We start from the raw sequence: 16,184 nt of genomic DNA, 5'->3' as shown, positions 1-16,184 counted from the left end.
AAGTCAGTATCCAAAGTTGGACCCAGAGCCTGCCGATCAGTGAAAACCCAGCTCAAAGGTGCCCTGAAACTGCCAGCCATACCATGCTTACAGTGTGCATGCTCATTTACTCCTAAATTCACAAGAGCCATTTAATATCTTATTCATGAGAAAAACAAGAAGCTTGTTGGCTCGGCTGGCTCAGAAGAACTTCAGTCGTAAAGGCCTGTGCAGTGTTGTTTCATCAACCAGGGGGCCTCAGCAAGGGCCATGACTTTAGTCTCAAAAGGGAAAAAATACAGGAATAGAAGCAATGATATGCACTAATTAGCTTACTCTGTGCTGCACAGGCAACCAATTAATTGTTGTACAGTGCATCAGATCAATTACGTTGGTTTGGAGCAAAAAAAGGAAGGACGTTTTGTATTGATAACTATGTGGAAGTGTGCTCACCATGGAAGTAGGCCAAAGAAAGTCTATGTTTTACTCAACCAACTGGGAGACGTACCTTGTTAAGTCTTAAAAGAGTCTTTGGAGAGTTCATTAGCTTTACATATGAGCTGCATTAAAATACATAAATAGATATATGTCAGCATGTTTCATAGCTGGATGTGTGTTTGTGTGCTACAGTAATACGTGTGAATATGCATGTTTGTGCTTTTTGTGTGTATGTATAAAGTACTGTATGTCTGTATAAAGATGAAATATGCTGTAATCTAAAACAAAGTGTTTCTCTCAATTAGAGATAATTATCTCCTCATCCCATTCAGGTTTTTTTTAAACGGTGGTTTCTCAATTAAAGCTTTCAACGTTCCTGTCTTTGACAAAAGTGAGGATGAGAGACAGGAAGAGAAATAAACAGAGAGAAAGGAAAACAGTAACCATACAGAATAAGGAAGTGATTATATAAAACTTTGGTGAAGAATAGGGTTTAATTACTCTACAGTAGTAGTGCTTCTTTTCTTAGGTTAGTGCCTCCTCTTAAACTAAGCATTCAATTTAATTTGGCTTTAAAGAGCCAAATGGTTGCTGGAACAAAGGGTAAAGCAGCACAGATGTTGAAGGGGATGGGAGATGAGAATGGAATGAGGCTAAAGAAGTGATAGCCATTATCACACATATTAGAGCAGTATGTCTACAGCAGTGGCTGAGGCTCAATACATAATAGGGAAAAATAAATAAACTTGAGTATGGTCATTTCTTTTCCAGAAAATAAGGTGTACTTGACAAATCCTTGTTGGAAAAAAGAGATAACCTTATGTTTCAGGGTCACCTGTTTTTTGAAACTAAAAAAAGCCCAATCAAATAGAAAAGCACATCAATGGAAGTTTACTATATGTCAGTAATTAAACTAAAGAAGATAAAACAATAAAATAGAATGGAAAAAGTGAGATTCTAAGCATGAGATGAGGCAGAGGCTGAATTTGACTCAATTATATGTTTAAGTTATAGTATGGAGTTGCATTATACTGAAAGTAGGGATGGATATTTTCAGAACTTGACATTTAAATGTTAGTTATGTCACTGACTACCTACACAGACAAAGACTTATATATCAGTAGACAGGCACTGAGATTTTTTTAAAGCAACGCTTACCTAAGCCACAAATTTGAGTTTACCAAAATACTGTTTTCAACATTGTCTAGTATGAAACCTCACATTTAAAGTCTACTGATAAAAAAGCAAAATAGACTACCTCAGGAAAGTCTATGTGACTCATTCTAGTACAGTACAAATCCAGAATTTACACACTTGTTAGCATGAAAGAAAATGACATCCTTTTTTAAACAAACTCCATCAAACACTCTGTCACTCACAAATGGTCACCAGATTCTGACGCAAAAACACCAAGTAAGCAGTGTAGTTTCACCAATGTGCACAGTACAGTACCTTCATAACACTCAGCTGGCTCCTTGTCGTCCCCCCACTCCCGTTCTCGCTTGTCAGGTGTCTTTCTAATAACAAGAAGACTGCTTAGGTGTCATAGCATTTGATTAGCAGCTTAAAGAAAATAAGCTGTTTGTCAACTGTGTGAAATAAGGAACTTTTGAAGACAAGAATTGAGTCGTTAATGAGCTACCTTCTTTATTTCTGTCATTCTTCCTTTTGGGGTTGACATCAATGGTTTATATGTGTGTGTGTAGTGTGTAGCAAGCCTCTTTTTCTACTAGCTACTGTGCAACCAAGTATTTTTGGTATGAAAAATACAAAATTTAACATAAAAATAATATTGAGGTTGTCTGAATGCCCCAGCTTTCAACAATATAGTTGAACGTGTGCCTGGGTTGCCTCAGTGGGTAGAGCAGGCGCACATATACTGAGAGGTTTATGCCTCGACGCAGGGGTCCAGGGTTCGAGTCCGATCTGTGACGATTTCCTGCATGTCTTTTCCCCCTAGCTGTCCTATCAAATAAAGGCAGAAAAGCCCAAAGAATAATCTTTGAAAATAGCTGAATGCTTGGTCAACAAATAAAAACATTAGACAAATAAATAAATCATGCCCTTCTAATAAATGCCAGTCAGTTAAAGTATTGAACACAAGCTGGTAAAAGGTCTACTGCAGTTATTATGGCATTGTTAGCTAGCAAGGCAGGACCAAGATCCAATCGATCAAATTTCCAAATATCTATGTGGCAACACCATGACAACTATTACCATTCATTTCAACACATCTACAAAAATATGCACACATTTATAAACAGAAACATTTCTGATTAATAAAAGCATTTCACTGGGGTTGTCTGCTTTAGGGTGATTTATCCCTTCCTCGTTTGCTACCAGACTTGCTCTGTCTCTCCTTGTCTGTCAAATACACTTTACCTTTTTGTAGAGCCCAAATATCTCTTGTATGTGTATAAATCTTAGACATACAGTACTCACTGAGCAGAGGCCTGGGAGAGTCGAGTGAAGTTGTGTGTTCCCAGTGGATAAGGGCTATTTCACATTCTCAGAGGCCATCATTAGCAGAGTGTGCAGGGGCAGGACTGAGTTGGCTGAAGTCAAATGGATTTATATGGGCATGATGACAGCTGAAAAGGAATTACTGGTGAATTGTCTATGTTTAAACAAGAATCTTCCCACTTTTAATTAATGTTGTATTGGCTGGGAAAGTTCTTAATTAGTTTAGCTGTCAATCATTGGTCATGACAGATGACCAGAGGTGTGGGTGGGTGTGTGTGTGTGTGTGTGTGTGTGTGTGTGTCTTTTGTGCTGGATAAGAGAAAATGTGTTGTGGAGATAGATGTGGTCTGGCAAAGTGAGTCTAGAAATATGTCAACTACATATTTGTCTGCACTTTATTTATAGGAAGTGTAAGTACCTTACCTTTCTATCTCTCTAAAGGAGTCAGAGTTTCCTACTTCAATGCAAACTTGCGCCAGTGCGAGTGACACTGAGTCCCAGCACCCTGAAATACATGGATTCTCTAATCTCTGACACTAACAAACGTGTTTCAGAAATTTTTGATTGGCCTTGGCATCGGCACATACCCAATATTAATGGACTCAGGGCTAAAAAAAACTTGATCTTTTGATATCCCTTGTGTGTACCAGACTGGTGGATCGATTATATAAACCTTCCAACTAGCTGACTATGGCATTTAATTCCTTACAGCCATAGTAAGTACAGCATATTGTGTTGTTGATTACTATTAACTTGGTACACTGTCAGTAGAATGTCATAACTTATTAATTTGGGTATCAGAAACGTTTCCTCTTGTATTTACACTTTGTTAGCCATTTGAGGGCAACTCTCTGGTGTCTCAATTGAAAATGTATGACTATAAGTTCACGAGAAATAACCAAGTGCTTCACTAGGCTTGCTTTTGTTCAGGCTGGACATCTCATTTAGGGGCGAGCAGTTGCAGCCGAGCCTCAGGTCTTCTGAAGGACACAGGCCAGTTGGGATGCAGCTAACATCTCTGTCTCTCCCTTACTCACACTTACAAACTGCTTTGAATCACACAGACCTCATTCTCACTCTCTCTTTCAGGCGGGCCCCCCCCTCAGCCGAATTCTCAGTGGACCAGAGCCGTCACCTTATGTCCTTCCTGACCATGCTGGGGCCCAGTCCAGACTGGAATGTGGGTTTGTCTGCTGAGGACTTGTGTACCAAGGAGTGTGGTTGGGTCCAGAGGGTGGTCCAGGACCTGATCCCCTGGGATGCAGGAACTGACAGCGGGGTGACATATGAGGTCAGTGAGAACATTGGAGCATTTAAAAAATGTTGTTTATTATGGCATTATGTCACTTCAGTAATTTGCCCAACATGCATAACATTTTTTTTATTTTTATTTTATTTTTCTTAGTTAACTGTTATTCATTTTTAGTATTTTTGGTGAAGACAGCAAATACTGAAATATCCTTTTACTGAAAACTGTAGCATTTGATTCATTGGAAGGGCCTAGAGACCTTAAAAGTTAGTACAAACTTTAATCACATTTATTGAAATGTAGATTTGACACATTACTGTCATACTTGTCAGTTGTCATTGAATTATTGGTTACACTTTACTTGAAGGTATCTACATAAGAGTGACATGACACTGTCATGAACGTGTCATAAACATAAACAAGTCAAAAACGTTTATGACATAACGCTTCTGTCATTAAGTGTCATTCGTTTTTTGTCATGACAAGTTAGGGTTAGGGTTAGAGTTAGAGTTAGGGTTCATGTGTCGTGACACTGTCATGTGTTCATGACAGTGTCATGTCACTCTTATGTAGATACCTTCAAGTAAAGTGTTACCGAATTATTCTGTGAAACAGCCATTTCACATTTATTCTGTTTTAAAATGTACCAGTGATTATAAGTGAAAAACTAGGGGGAAATGGAACTCTCTATCATCATCAACATGCAACAAAAACAAAGTTTGACTCAACTCAGGTTACAACCCCACAATTCCACAGCAATCACAGCCTTCTGCAAACTGCTATTCTCTCCACCCTTTACACCGTGAATAATCTTCCTCCTCACTCTCATCACCAGCTGAGTCTTCCCTTCACACTCGGGTTTTGACCTTGTCATTACGCCAACCTCTTCATCTGCCTGTCTGCTCACACTCACAGTCACTCCCTCTCTCACCTCCTAACACACTGCCAGTCTGTAACAATTCATCACCCATTCAATTGTCCTTTAACACCCTTGAAAGTCTTCCCCACCCGCCCTCACCCTGAGGTGCTGCCTGCTGCATGCTCAGTGTCTCCAGTCAGCACTAACAGATTAGGCTGTGCGTGTACTGTACATGTTTGACCAAACTCTATGATGACATGTGTGACACATTTGGCTGATTCCTGGAGCTCACAGATGAACCCGCTGAACTGTGCTCTCTTGCTTGTTTTGGCCAGCCTCAGGCATAATTTATTTCCTCTCTCTCTCTCTCTCTCTCTCTCTCTCTCTCTCTCTCTCTCTCTCTCTCTCACACACACACACACATACACGCACACACACACACACACACACACTCCCTTGTACACTACGTCTGTCCTTTCTTACATAAACTTGGTGCCTCATACTGACTAAATGGAACTGTACTGTAATGGCTATTATTATTATTATTATTATTATTATTATTATTATTAGCCATATTCAAAACATATATGTTGCAGCAGTTAACTTATAATACTCCTTATAACTCCAGAACCTGCCTTAGCATCATCACATATTCTACAAGTTTTCTTCAGGATCAAGGTAATACAGTGATAGTTGTCTGTACCACTTGGTATACAGTAATCTGAAACTAAGGTATCCACTGTAATGCTCTTTTTGTCCAAATACACAATTTTCAATAAAAGAAAGCGACTCCCACGAGTTTTGCACAGCTAACATCTCAGAGATGTAGATGTAACATGCCAAATTAACACATTTTGTTTAAATGACAACTTGCTGTACTATCCATTTAGCTGAGAATAAGGACAGAACACAGTATCATGTTTACGCTTTTCATAAAGATCATTGAAAGAAACTCTCTATCCAAAAATACATTGTGTAGCAGAGGATAGTGGAGCAGAGGCTATTCTAGATGGGGGGTGGGACTCCGGCTCTCTGTTACAATTTTTTTTAAAGGCACAGGCCTGTAACAGAGTAATGAGATCCATTGGTGCTATTACTTTTGCTGTATCTTTTAATTAGTGTCCAGTCATTACCCTTCTCCCTATCTCCCTCTCTCTCTCTCACAAAAACAAACAGAACTGCTCTTTGCCTGTTTTTTAGTTTCTGTTGTCTCAGTGGGGGGGTGATGAAGGATGAGCTGGTCTTCTGTCTGGCGCCTCTGGCGGTGGTGCTTCTATCAACCCCATGCTGGCAGACCTTTACTGTTGACTAATAAGAGCATCTCCCATATAAACTACAATGCTCCTCCACAGCTGCTCTTACACTTTGGGACTTGTCCTTTGTGGGACTTTGTGTAACTTTGAGTGACTGTGCTCATTGTAATGTATCTTTCAAACAAATCCTGACAATGTGTAATTTTTTTAAATCCCAAAAATCTCAAGCTTTCTGTTTTTTTTTCTCTTCTTCTTTCTTTCTGTGTGCTTTTTTAGTCTCCCAACAAGCCCATTGTGACCCAGGACAAGATCCGTCCCCTGACCAGTCTGGATCATCCACAGAGCCCTTTCTATGACCCTGAAGGGGGCGCCATCACTCCAGTGGCTAGGGTCATCGTGGAACGCATCGCCAGAAAGGTCTGTCTGTTTTCATACCAGTCAGCACTTGAGGCAAAGACGGATACTTTGTAGGTCTTGTAGGATAATTGTCATAATGCAGGTAAACAAAAACGAAGGTAAACATTCAGACCGTCATTCAGTATTAATTGATAACCATAATGATATACTAACAAGACTTGAATTGTGCTGTACATATTACTGCAGTGTGCAGTAAAGTGACGCAGTCATTAGCACTTTCGTCTCACAGCAAGTAAAAAAAGAAGAAGAAAAAGGAAAAGGTTCTTGGTTGGTCTGTTCTCTTTCGATTGCTTCTCTGCTCTGTTTTTTTTCTCTCTCACATAGAATGTATTTTTAGTTCACTCTTAACACTCTAGATGATATGCTACACTGATAAAACAGCCATATTAGATTAACATAAAAACAGAACTGGCAACCTTTCCCATCTGCCGTCATTGTGAACAGAAGTATTCATGCCTTTTAAAAGCTTCAAAATCAGAGACGGAGAGGAAGGGAGAGACAGCTTTCATTTTTCTTCATCGCTGCTCAGCAGGTATGACGGTGAGTTTAATCCTGTCCATCAATACAGCAACTGATCAGTGATGGATGTAGTACCTGTATTTGTGGTGTGGGAGTAGTGTTTCACAAGGTGAAAACAAATCATTGGGGCACCTGTCAACACGTTTTGTTTGCTGCTTTCCAAATTCAACAAAAATGAAAATAAGCATACTAAGGTATAATTGATGTTATCAAATGTCAGTTTTTAGTAGTTGTAGTAGTGAGTACTGTGCAGTTCAGTTTCAAGCTTATCCCCTTTGCTGCTGAAACACTGCAAATTTCCCCGCTGTGGGACTAATGAAGGATTATCTTATCTTAAGTATATCAAACAACTCTTCTTCAAAGTAGGTAAGGTATTATTACAAAAATGGGAATGTGATATTTCATCAATCAATATATGAATGATGATGATGGGTAATATTTTGACCAATCACCACCATTGTTAATTATTCTTAATTTAGGCTATATCAAGAATAATAAATTACATAATGCCTCAAATGAGTTGTGATGCAGCTAATAAAAGACCATCAGCCAATAGAAATGAAACAAATCATTGAAAAAAAAGTGACTTAAAACATTTATGACAGGTATTAAAATCCACTGAAATACACGTTCCCTGGGATCTCTGACTGCAAACCAGAAAGGGATAAAAGGTTATCAGTCCTTCAGTGGCATCTAGAGGCAGCTGTAGGGAGTTTATTCTGTGATCCTTTTGCCACAACCCATTTCTAATCATTTACATACACGCATGCACACATGCTCAGTTTACACTTTTAGAATTTTAGAATGCATGGACTTTTGTTCTCATACAGTATGTCTTCTGCCTGTGTATTGTGTGGATGCCCCAATTAAGAGAATTTGTAAGCGTATGTTGACTTTCCCATTTTGCGGCTGTCACTCTTGCTGATAGCTATCAGAAACAAACAGAAGGATTTAAAGAGAGCAGAAAATTGAAGCAACAGAGCACATACAGAGTGCTGGAGTATGTCCTAACATTACTGAGTGTCTGTGTGTCCGCAGGGCGAACAGTGCAACATTGTGCCAGACAATGTGGATGACATTGTAGCAGATATTGCCCAGGAGGAGAAAGAGGAAGGTCTGGATCCTGCTCTTCTCTCTCTCTCTCTCTCTCTCTCTCTCTCTCTCTCTCTCTCTCTCTCTCTCTTTCTCTCTCTCTCTCTCTCTCTCTCTCTCTCTCTCTCACACACACACACACACACAAGATGAAAAGCATCGTGCCAGCAACAGTGTTAGGCTATTGTAGTATCTTTATTCCCTTTACCTTGTTGCAGATGATACCCCTGAGACATGTATCTACTCCAACTGGTCTCCATGGTCCGCCTGCAGCTCGGCCACTTGTGAAAAGGGCAAGCGGATGAGGCAGAGGATGTTAAAGGCCCAGTTGGACCTTAGTGTGCCCTGCCCACACACCCAGGACTTTGAGCCTTGCATGGGGCCTGGATGCAGTGATGAGGGTGAGTATCTATCTAAAGACTGAAGGTTACTGTGTTCACGAGGAAAACAAAAAAGTCCATGTAGCAGATGACGTAAAAGACATCTGAATTAATTTGGAGTTTTCTGAAGGTTCAGCATCCACTAGGCGCCTTTATGAGCCTTTTTATTCTCTGATAATTTTATTGAAATGTTAGGATTACTGCTTCCATTAATGTTTTGACGCTCTAAAAACTGGGGGCATGTTTAAAATCGTTATTCGTGTAGGCCATTGATAATACCTAAGGTACTAGATTCCTGCAGCAATGAATTGAGAGCAGGAGAGGCAAGGACAGCACTTTGTTTAAATGGCAGGCTTTTACATTTTATAGCAAGTCAAGTTGAATTGCAGGAGGCCATTAAAAATATTTCGTAAGATGTTAAGTAGATAAGAAATGATGTCTGCTGGTTGTTCAAGGTTTATTTTATTTTCATTTTTTCGTCTTTTCTCTTTCTCTCTATACAATTTTGTTTTCCCCCAGAGGCAGGTTGGGTGTTGAACACAAAGAGTGACAGACTGACTGATCTACAGTCAGTCTGTCACTCTTTGTGTTCAACAATTTGGTCTTATCTAATGATATAATGAAACATAATGACGTTTGACCCCCTGACCTTTTGCCAAGCACCACCATTCCTTTGACCAACATGTCTATCTATGACAAGGATGGATGATTTATATTAATCCCAGATGATTAAATGATGTAATGATGAAACCAAACGTGGTTACCAATTAAGGTTGATCAATAGGTTGGATTTTCCATCATTGAAAGAAGCCGTTTATTTATAGATCAATGGCAGACAGATTGATCTTTTTAGAGATTAATTATTTGTGCCATGTTTTACACCTTGAATATGCAGAAATATTAAGACCATTACTTGAGACGTGATAATATGGTCAACTTTAATTGATTTAAATAGCACATTTAAAGCACTTCAGCACTACAGTTGAATAAAATCAGGCAAACAAAAGTAAAATAGGAAAATAAATGCCACAATAAAACTGCTCATTTATTCATATTAGCTGTGCTGAGAAAGTAGCTCCTGCTTCCTCCTGTGGGTGCACATAACGCATACACACTGGTGTCCTTCTTCAGCATAGCCTGGCTGACTGCCTACACACATTATCAATGGCACGACAATAACATATTGTTGAAGCTATGTATAAAAAGGGCTATAATTCCTACATGGTTTGTCTGATGTGGATGTAAGGACCGTGGAATTAAAGCTCAAAGTTGGCGTTTCATTTTGAATCCAGCGAGCTGGAGTACAGATCCAATACAACAACATGTCACTGTATATTTACTTACCTTGCATGGCAAAGGACAGAAATGGAGCTCAAAGTTATTTACATTAAGTGATTTACATATTTTACCTATATGTCAAAAAAGAAAAAGAGGATATGTTGATTAACTTTTTATCTAGCCAAGGGTATAATAATGAAGACAGTAGAATGGGAGTGTTGTTGCATGGGACGTTTTATTATTAGTATTAGTATTAGGAGTCACTTGAAAGCCTGATTTTCTGTCCTTAGATCTAAAGCGAGACTGTTCCCAAAGGCAGCTTCACTGTAGGTCTCTGTTCTGTCTCTCACTGTTTGGTACAGAGAACAGTAGAGAGAAAGATCTGATGGCTTTATCAGGGACTCATCTGGGACTTTAGACTATAAGCATTGTACCCAGGGGGCAAGTCTGTGAATATTATATTAGATTTATAGACAAGTAAGGCAAGGCAGCTTTATATATATATATCACATTTCAGTAACAAGGCAATTCTGTACAATTTTGTACAAACTGTGATACAGAGTTTTGTGGAGACCTGAGAGCAATGTACGGCATTCATCAGGCCTACTTGGAAAGCATGCATAAGTTTCTCTATACAGTACCTGTACTGTAGTACTACTCTGAAATTATTGTGTGCTGTTTTAGTTACATTCCATATGTGCAACTGTAAAGTTAGATCAGACTCAACGATGCACACAATACCACCCTAATTTCTTTCCTGCATTGTAGTAGTATAATTAACTGTAATAAAAGTTACAGTACTTAACGTAACTAGAAGCTCTGTTTCCAATTCAGTTACCTCTGCTTTATTGAGCAGAACTTACTGTCTTTTTAAAACCCTAGTTTATTTATCGGGTATCACAAAATGATAAATTGAGCATTGAGACTCACATAATTACATACGAAACCAGATGCAAACTTTTGGTTCCATGGGAGGGTGTATGGGGAGGGAGAAGGGGAGGGCACCAAAGTGGGACTATGTCTCGAGTTTGTATGTTTGTATATGTATGGATGTATGTATGTATGCTTATTTCTGTATATTGAAAACGCCTAAAATAAAGTTATTAAAAAAAAAAGAAGAAAAAAAAAGAAACCAGTTGCAAAGAAAAGCAAGTTGCAAATGTTCTTGTCAATTAGGTGACTTTGTATGTTTGAACCATTAGCTTTGAATAAAGGAAGGGCATCTACAGTTATTTTATTGTGAGAACAAGTTATGTCTTCAGTTCGATTTAGAATCGCAATGATTTTTCCAAATGCCAGGACAGTATGGGCATTTCAGTTAGGTGCAAATAAAAATCGATAACGACCTCGGAAACAGAAAAGTATAGCAACACACTATTAAGGTAAGCGAAGGATCTCACAGCCATGAACTGTATATTAGACCGTGATGAGCCCCCAACAACCAGGACTGTACAGAACAATTTCACCAAGTTCAACCTAACAAGAAACCTCCATTCACTTCGATGACGTGAGAGTACCTAGATAAGAAAGAGGTACCAGAGGAAAGAAGGATTGGTTCAAGGTAGGCTCACGGAGATACATCTTTAGGGAGGAAAACAGTGTAAGAATTTATGATACAAATTTATGATTCCAATTAAAACAGATGAGAGAGGCTTTGTTTAGAATTTTACATAAAGAAATGTAACAGATTCACAACAGGCAGCGTTCAGCCAAACATGCATCTAAACTAGGATTATAAAATGTAGTCAAAAAATAACATAGAAGCAATTTACAGCAATTGACAATACAGCATGCATGACACCTGTTAAGCTACAGATTCACGATTTCGAGTTCCCTGTGCCTTTTAATCTTTTTGTCATTTACCAAAATCACCTACATCTCTTGAAGCTTTCTGGCATCTTCCTCTTTGTCATTTGACTCTTTAGATGCTTCCACCTGTATGTTGTCAGAGTGGATCTCCTGGTCTCCCTGTAGTTTGACCTGCGGGATGGGCACACGTTCCCGGGAGCGTTATGTGAAGCAGTTCCCTGATGATGGCTCAGTCTGCACCCAGCCCACAGAGGACACTGAAAACTGTGTGGTCAATGAGGAATGCTGTGAGTTGTCCATTGTCCCCTTGTTTGTCCCAAGTGTATTAGTTCATACTATAGAATGTGAGTAGCACTGTGGGTTTACTGTACCTTGTCTTTCCATCTTGGCCCCTAGCACCCAGCAGTTGTCTGGTTACAGAGTGGGGTGAATGGGATGTCTGCAGTGCCACTTGTGGTCTTGGCATGAAGAGGAGAGAGCGCATGGTGAAGATGCCTCCTGCAGATGGCTCCATTTGTGGGGCAGAGGTGCTAGAAGTGGTGAAGTGCATGATGCCAGAATGTCGTGAGTAGCAACATTTTCAGGACCACAACTATCCTGGCACCTTTTACTTTTTTTCCTCATTAAGCAGCCAGGCACAAGTGGCCGGTAGCCTAATTGAATTCAGAACGACAAAACTTTTAAATCAGCTTTTGTCCCTACTCCCTATGTCCCTTCATGATTAAAAAGGCAGATGCTGTTTTGCTGCTACTATTCATGCATGTAACTGTTTAAAAAAAAAAAAAAGTGATCAGTTGCATTTGAGATATTTCACACATGTGATGTGATGTATGTGATGGTAAAATCTGAACACTGGATGTATGTGTTACTGGGTGACTCCTGTTGTGTATAGACACAATCCCCTGTATGCTGACTCCATGGTCTGACTGGAGTGACTGCAGTGTGACTTGCGGGAAGGGTTCAAGGACACGACAGCGCATGCTCAAGTCCTCTGTGGAGCTGGGCGAGTGTACAGAAGACTTAGAACAGGTGGAGAAGTGCATGCTACCAGAGTGTCGTAAGTATTTCTATCCACACACCCACATATGGAAATTCATGATCATTTCATCTTTGTTATGCAACCCGGTGCCTTGATGCAGATACATACAAGACTGATGAGAGTGTCCCTCAAAAGTATTGTAATTTATGTAAAAAATCTATGGTGTTGTTTTTGGAATGACAGTTGTTAATATATACTATATGTATTTGTTTTTTTATGTCCGTGCTTATTAGTTTAATGCAGTGCTACATCAATGCCATGTGACAACAAATCGCACCCCGTGGCAAACCAGTAATGTATTCTCTGTGGTGTCACTGTATAATTTAGGATAAAACGAATCAAACCCTATCTATTGTACTTCTCATCAGTTACCACTCTCATCTCACAACTTCCTCTAAACCACTGTCCAATTCTGTCTCCCCAGCCATAGACTGTGTCATGTCAGATTGGACTGAGTGGTCGGAGTGCAATAAGTCCTGTGGGAAGGGTCATACTATCCGGACACGCATGGTGAAGCTGGAGCCTCAGTTTGGAGGAGACCCGTGTGCTGAAACCATCCAGAGGAAGAAGTGTAAGATCAGGAAGTGCAACCGAGGACAAGCCAACAGTGACGAGAAGAAACGACGCAAGGAACAGCGTGAAAAGAGGAGGAGCAAACAGGGCCGAGCTGATGTCACCTCCGAGCATCCAGGTTGGTATTCAGCCTTCTTACGTTAGGAACTACAACGCCACACAGATAATTAACAAAAAATCGGAAGGAAGAATTATTCTGATGGTCTCTCTTTTCCTTTTTCTATCCTTAGGGTGTAAAATGAGGCCATGGTCAAGTTGGACAGAATGTACCAAGCTGTGCGGTGGAGGTATTCAGGAACGGCTCATGACGGTGAAGCAGAGGTTTAAGACCGCCCAGCTGTCCAGCTGCAAGGACAGGAAGGAGATCAGGGCTTGTAATGTGCACCCCTGCTAGGAAGTAGTAGGGGAAAGGGGGTGGTGTTGAAGGGAGGAAGGGATGACAGTGGGGCTGGGAACAGCACAGGGCATGGCACACTGTCACACAATGATCCAATGCACTCTGTTTAGGGCTGAAATGGCACATGCTTGAATCTGTCTTGGTTAAATCCAGAGCTCAGGTCAGTTGTCATCAAGAGAATTTGAACTCAAAGATCTCACTGGAAAACTCTGGATTTAAACTAGGCTGATTCTTCTGGTTTCAAACTAGCTCTTATACACATAAGACTCTTTTGCAAGATTACTGTAAACTTGTTGTGGTATAATATATCTTGAAAAATATAATTATGAAATATAAATTGATTTAATAAAAAGATAAAGAACTGTTATATATTGTGGTATCCTTAAGTAGTACAGTATATTCCAGACTTTAAAGCACAGGTGCCCAGCCATTCCAGTGTTTTATACGCCTTCAATTGTTTCTAGGACACAAAATGTCCAGTTGGCTTTTTACCCAGCTATATTGTTGTACATGTAGATGCACCACAATTGATATCTATATTATTTTGAGCATTGTTAGAAGATTTTGTTATTTTGTCCTGTGAAATGTTTTGATAAGAATGTGTCCCAAGATTCTTACCAAAGTCTTGTGTAGATGTTTTCTAGATGTCTCCTCATCCTTTTCTTCTCTGTTCCTCTAACATATTAATATTTTGGAATAATATCACCTTTACAATAAAAGTAAATGTGACAACTTGTCACCTGGATTTGTCTTTTTATTTTGGAGGATAAATGTGCAATGTAGACAGCTGATGGTTTATAGTTCTGCTGCCACTAGATGGCGATACATAGCTTAAATCCCTTGCCTTTCATATGGAGACTGGTCTTTCCTGAGGCTGCTTGTTCTTCCCTTAACTTCCCTCTGTACCCAGACATAAGATATAAATAGAATGGCCAAAATGGACAGTGTGATTAATGAAGACACATTTAAAATTACAGAGGCATATTTTATTCATTATTGTATTGTAATTTGGTCTTTGGTGGAAGTAGGGCTCACATCATTTACTTAAGTAAAAACAGCAATATGACAGAATATACAGTTACCAGTAAAAGTCCTGCATTCACAATTTTAAAAGTGCAAAAGTATTAGCATTAAAATATACAATGTATAAATTACCAAAAGTAAAAGTACTCATGAAGAACGGCCTATTTCAGATAATTCATAAGAATACTTATTCATACAGTAGCAAACTGAACAACTTCTAGTCAAAGGCAATGGAACAGAACATAATTTTACAGAACTTCTAGACAGAAACTGAAGAGCATTCAAATGTATTTTGTCACTCTACAGAGAGGGAGTACTCTCACTTTAAAGCAACATAGAGGTTTGTAATGCAGTGAGTTTTTATGTCCATGTGCTGGCTAAGATCTTGAAAGAATCTGCCCCCCTTCTCTCTGGTGTAATAGATGGGGGGAGGGGATGGTGTCAGACTTTCCTCACTGCAGGGACAGAGTTGAAAAATTCAATACACACATCACAATGCCGTTCTTGTTTCCATGCCAACACAACCACACATGGGGAAAGCCTACACACTTCACAAGCGTTGGAAACATGGATGGGGAATTAATACAGTCGTGATTGAGCTGTTAAAACAGAACTTGCTGCAGAGACTGTGACAAGAGGTGCATGGATTAAATACAAAAAATGGACAAAGGATGTGCGTTTGTTTATCTTTGTATGTGGTCTGGTTGGAAACCCCTCTAGACCTCATCTAGTCTAGTGCAATGCAGGTTATGTATAGCTGCTCTGAGAGCCGACTCAGACTGAAAATCAACTCAAAGATTCAGTTTCAGTAGACCTTCCATGTTTCTGTGATATTATAATGAGTTTCCTCTGTCTGTGGACACATTGATGAATATTTATATTCTGGGGGCAGGCCACACTGCTGACATAAAAAAACAGAACTCTCCAACCTCTCTCTCATTTATCCTGTTTCTCACTGAGCTTCAAAGGTTTCAATAACTGAGAAAAATGTAGGTCCATGATGTGGCGATAGAGGGACTCTGCCACATGAGTTAGGTAGCATCTTTTGGCATCACTAATCTGAAACATCACCTTTTTGATTTTGACTGGTTTAGTTGCTGTGCCTCAATATCTTTGTGTACTGTAGGTTACTGCAACACTTGCCTCAGGCACAACGCTGTGTGGTGAAAGCAGTGCACAGTGTTTTTATGTGTAAGATGTTTTACAGTATCTATTAAACTCAATAAACATGGATCATCAGTCTCTGAGATTCAGCTTGATCAAACCATTACCTTTTGGTCCCAAATACTGATTCAACTGTTGGAAGACCACACTGTGTACTGAATCTGTAACAGAGATGAAATTCCTTTAGCATTTTTCAAACTGTAAACATCTGTGTGCACATTTAATAATGCAGGCTGCCTAAGCTATAAATAG

At 39.5% G+C, this 16,184-nt stretch overlaps 1 protein-coding gene across 2 annotated transcripts in view; it reads left to right on the top strand.

Annotated features, from left to right (window-relative positions):
- spon1a (spondin 1a) overlaps positions 1-14,490 on the top strand; it is a 75,916-nt gene extending 61,426 nt beyond the window's left edge. For both annotated transcript variants that reach the window (XM_078250304.1, XM_078250296.1), the window contains 9 exons: positions 3,970-4,171; positions 6,518-6,658; positions 8,216-8,291; positions 8,488-8,670; positions 11,853-12,023; positions 12,133-12,300; positions 12,629-12,793; positions 13,200-13,466; positions 13,579-14,490. In XM_078250304.1, coding sequence (XP_078106430.1) covers positions 3,970-4,171; positions 6,518-6,658; positions 8,216-8,291; positions 8,488-8,670; positions 11,853-12,023; positions 12,133-12,300; positions 12,629-12,793; positions 13,200-13,466; positions 13,579-13,742 — 1,537 coding nt within the window. In that variant the 3' untranslated portion in view covers positions 13,743-14,490. The remainder of the gene's footprint in view (positions 1-3,969; positions 4,172-6,517; positions 6,659-8,215; positions 8,292-8,487; positions 8,671-11,852; positions 12,024-12,132; positions 12,301-12,628; positions 12,794-13,199; positions 13,467-13,578) is intronic.
- The last annotated feature ends 1,694 nt before the right edge of the window (positions 14,491-16,184 follow it).

The sequence above is a fragment of the Sander vitreus genome, chromosome 1 (genome assembly GCF_031162955.1).
Source record: "Sander vitreus isolate 19-12246 chromosome 1, sanVit1, whole genome shotgun sequence".
Taxonomy (NCBI): Eukaryota; Metazoa; Chordata; class Actinopteri; order Perciformes; family Percidae; genus Sander; species Sander vitreus.
The sequence above is the reverse complement of the archived record's forward strand: the minus strand, read 5'-3'. Positions and strand labels throughout refer to the sequence as shown.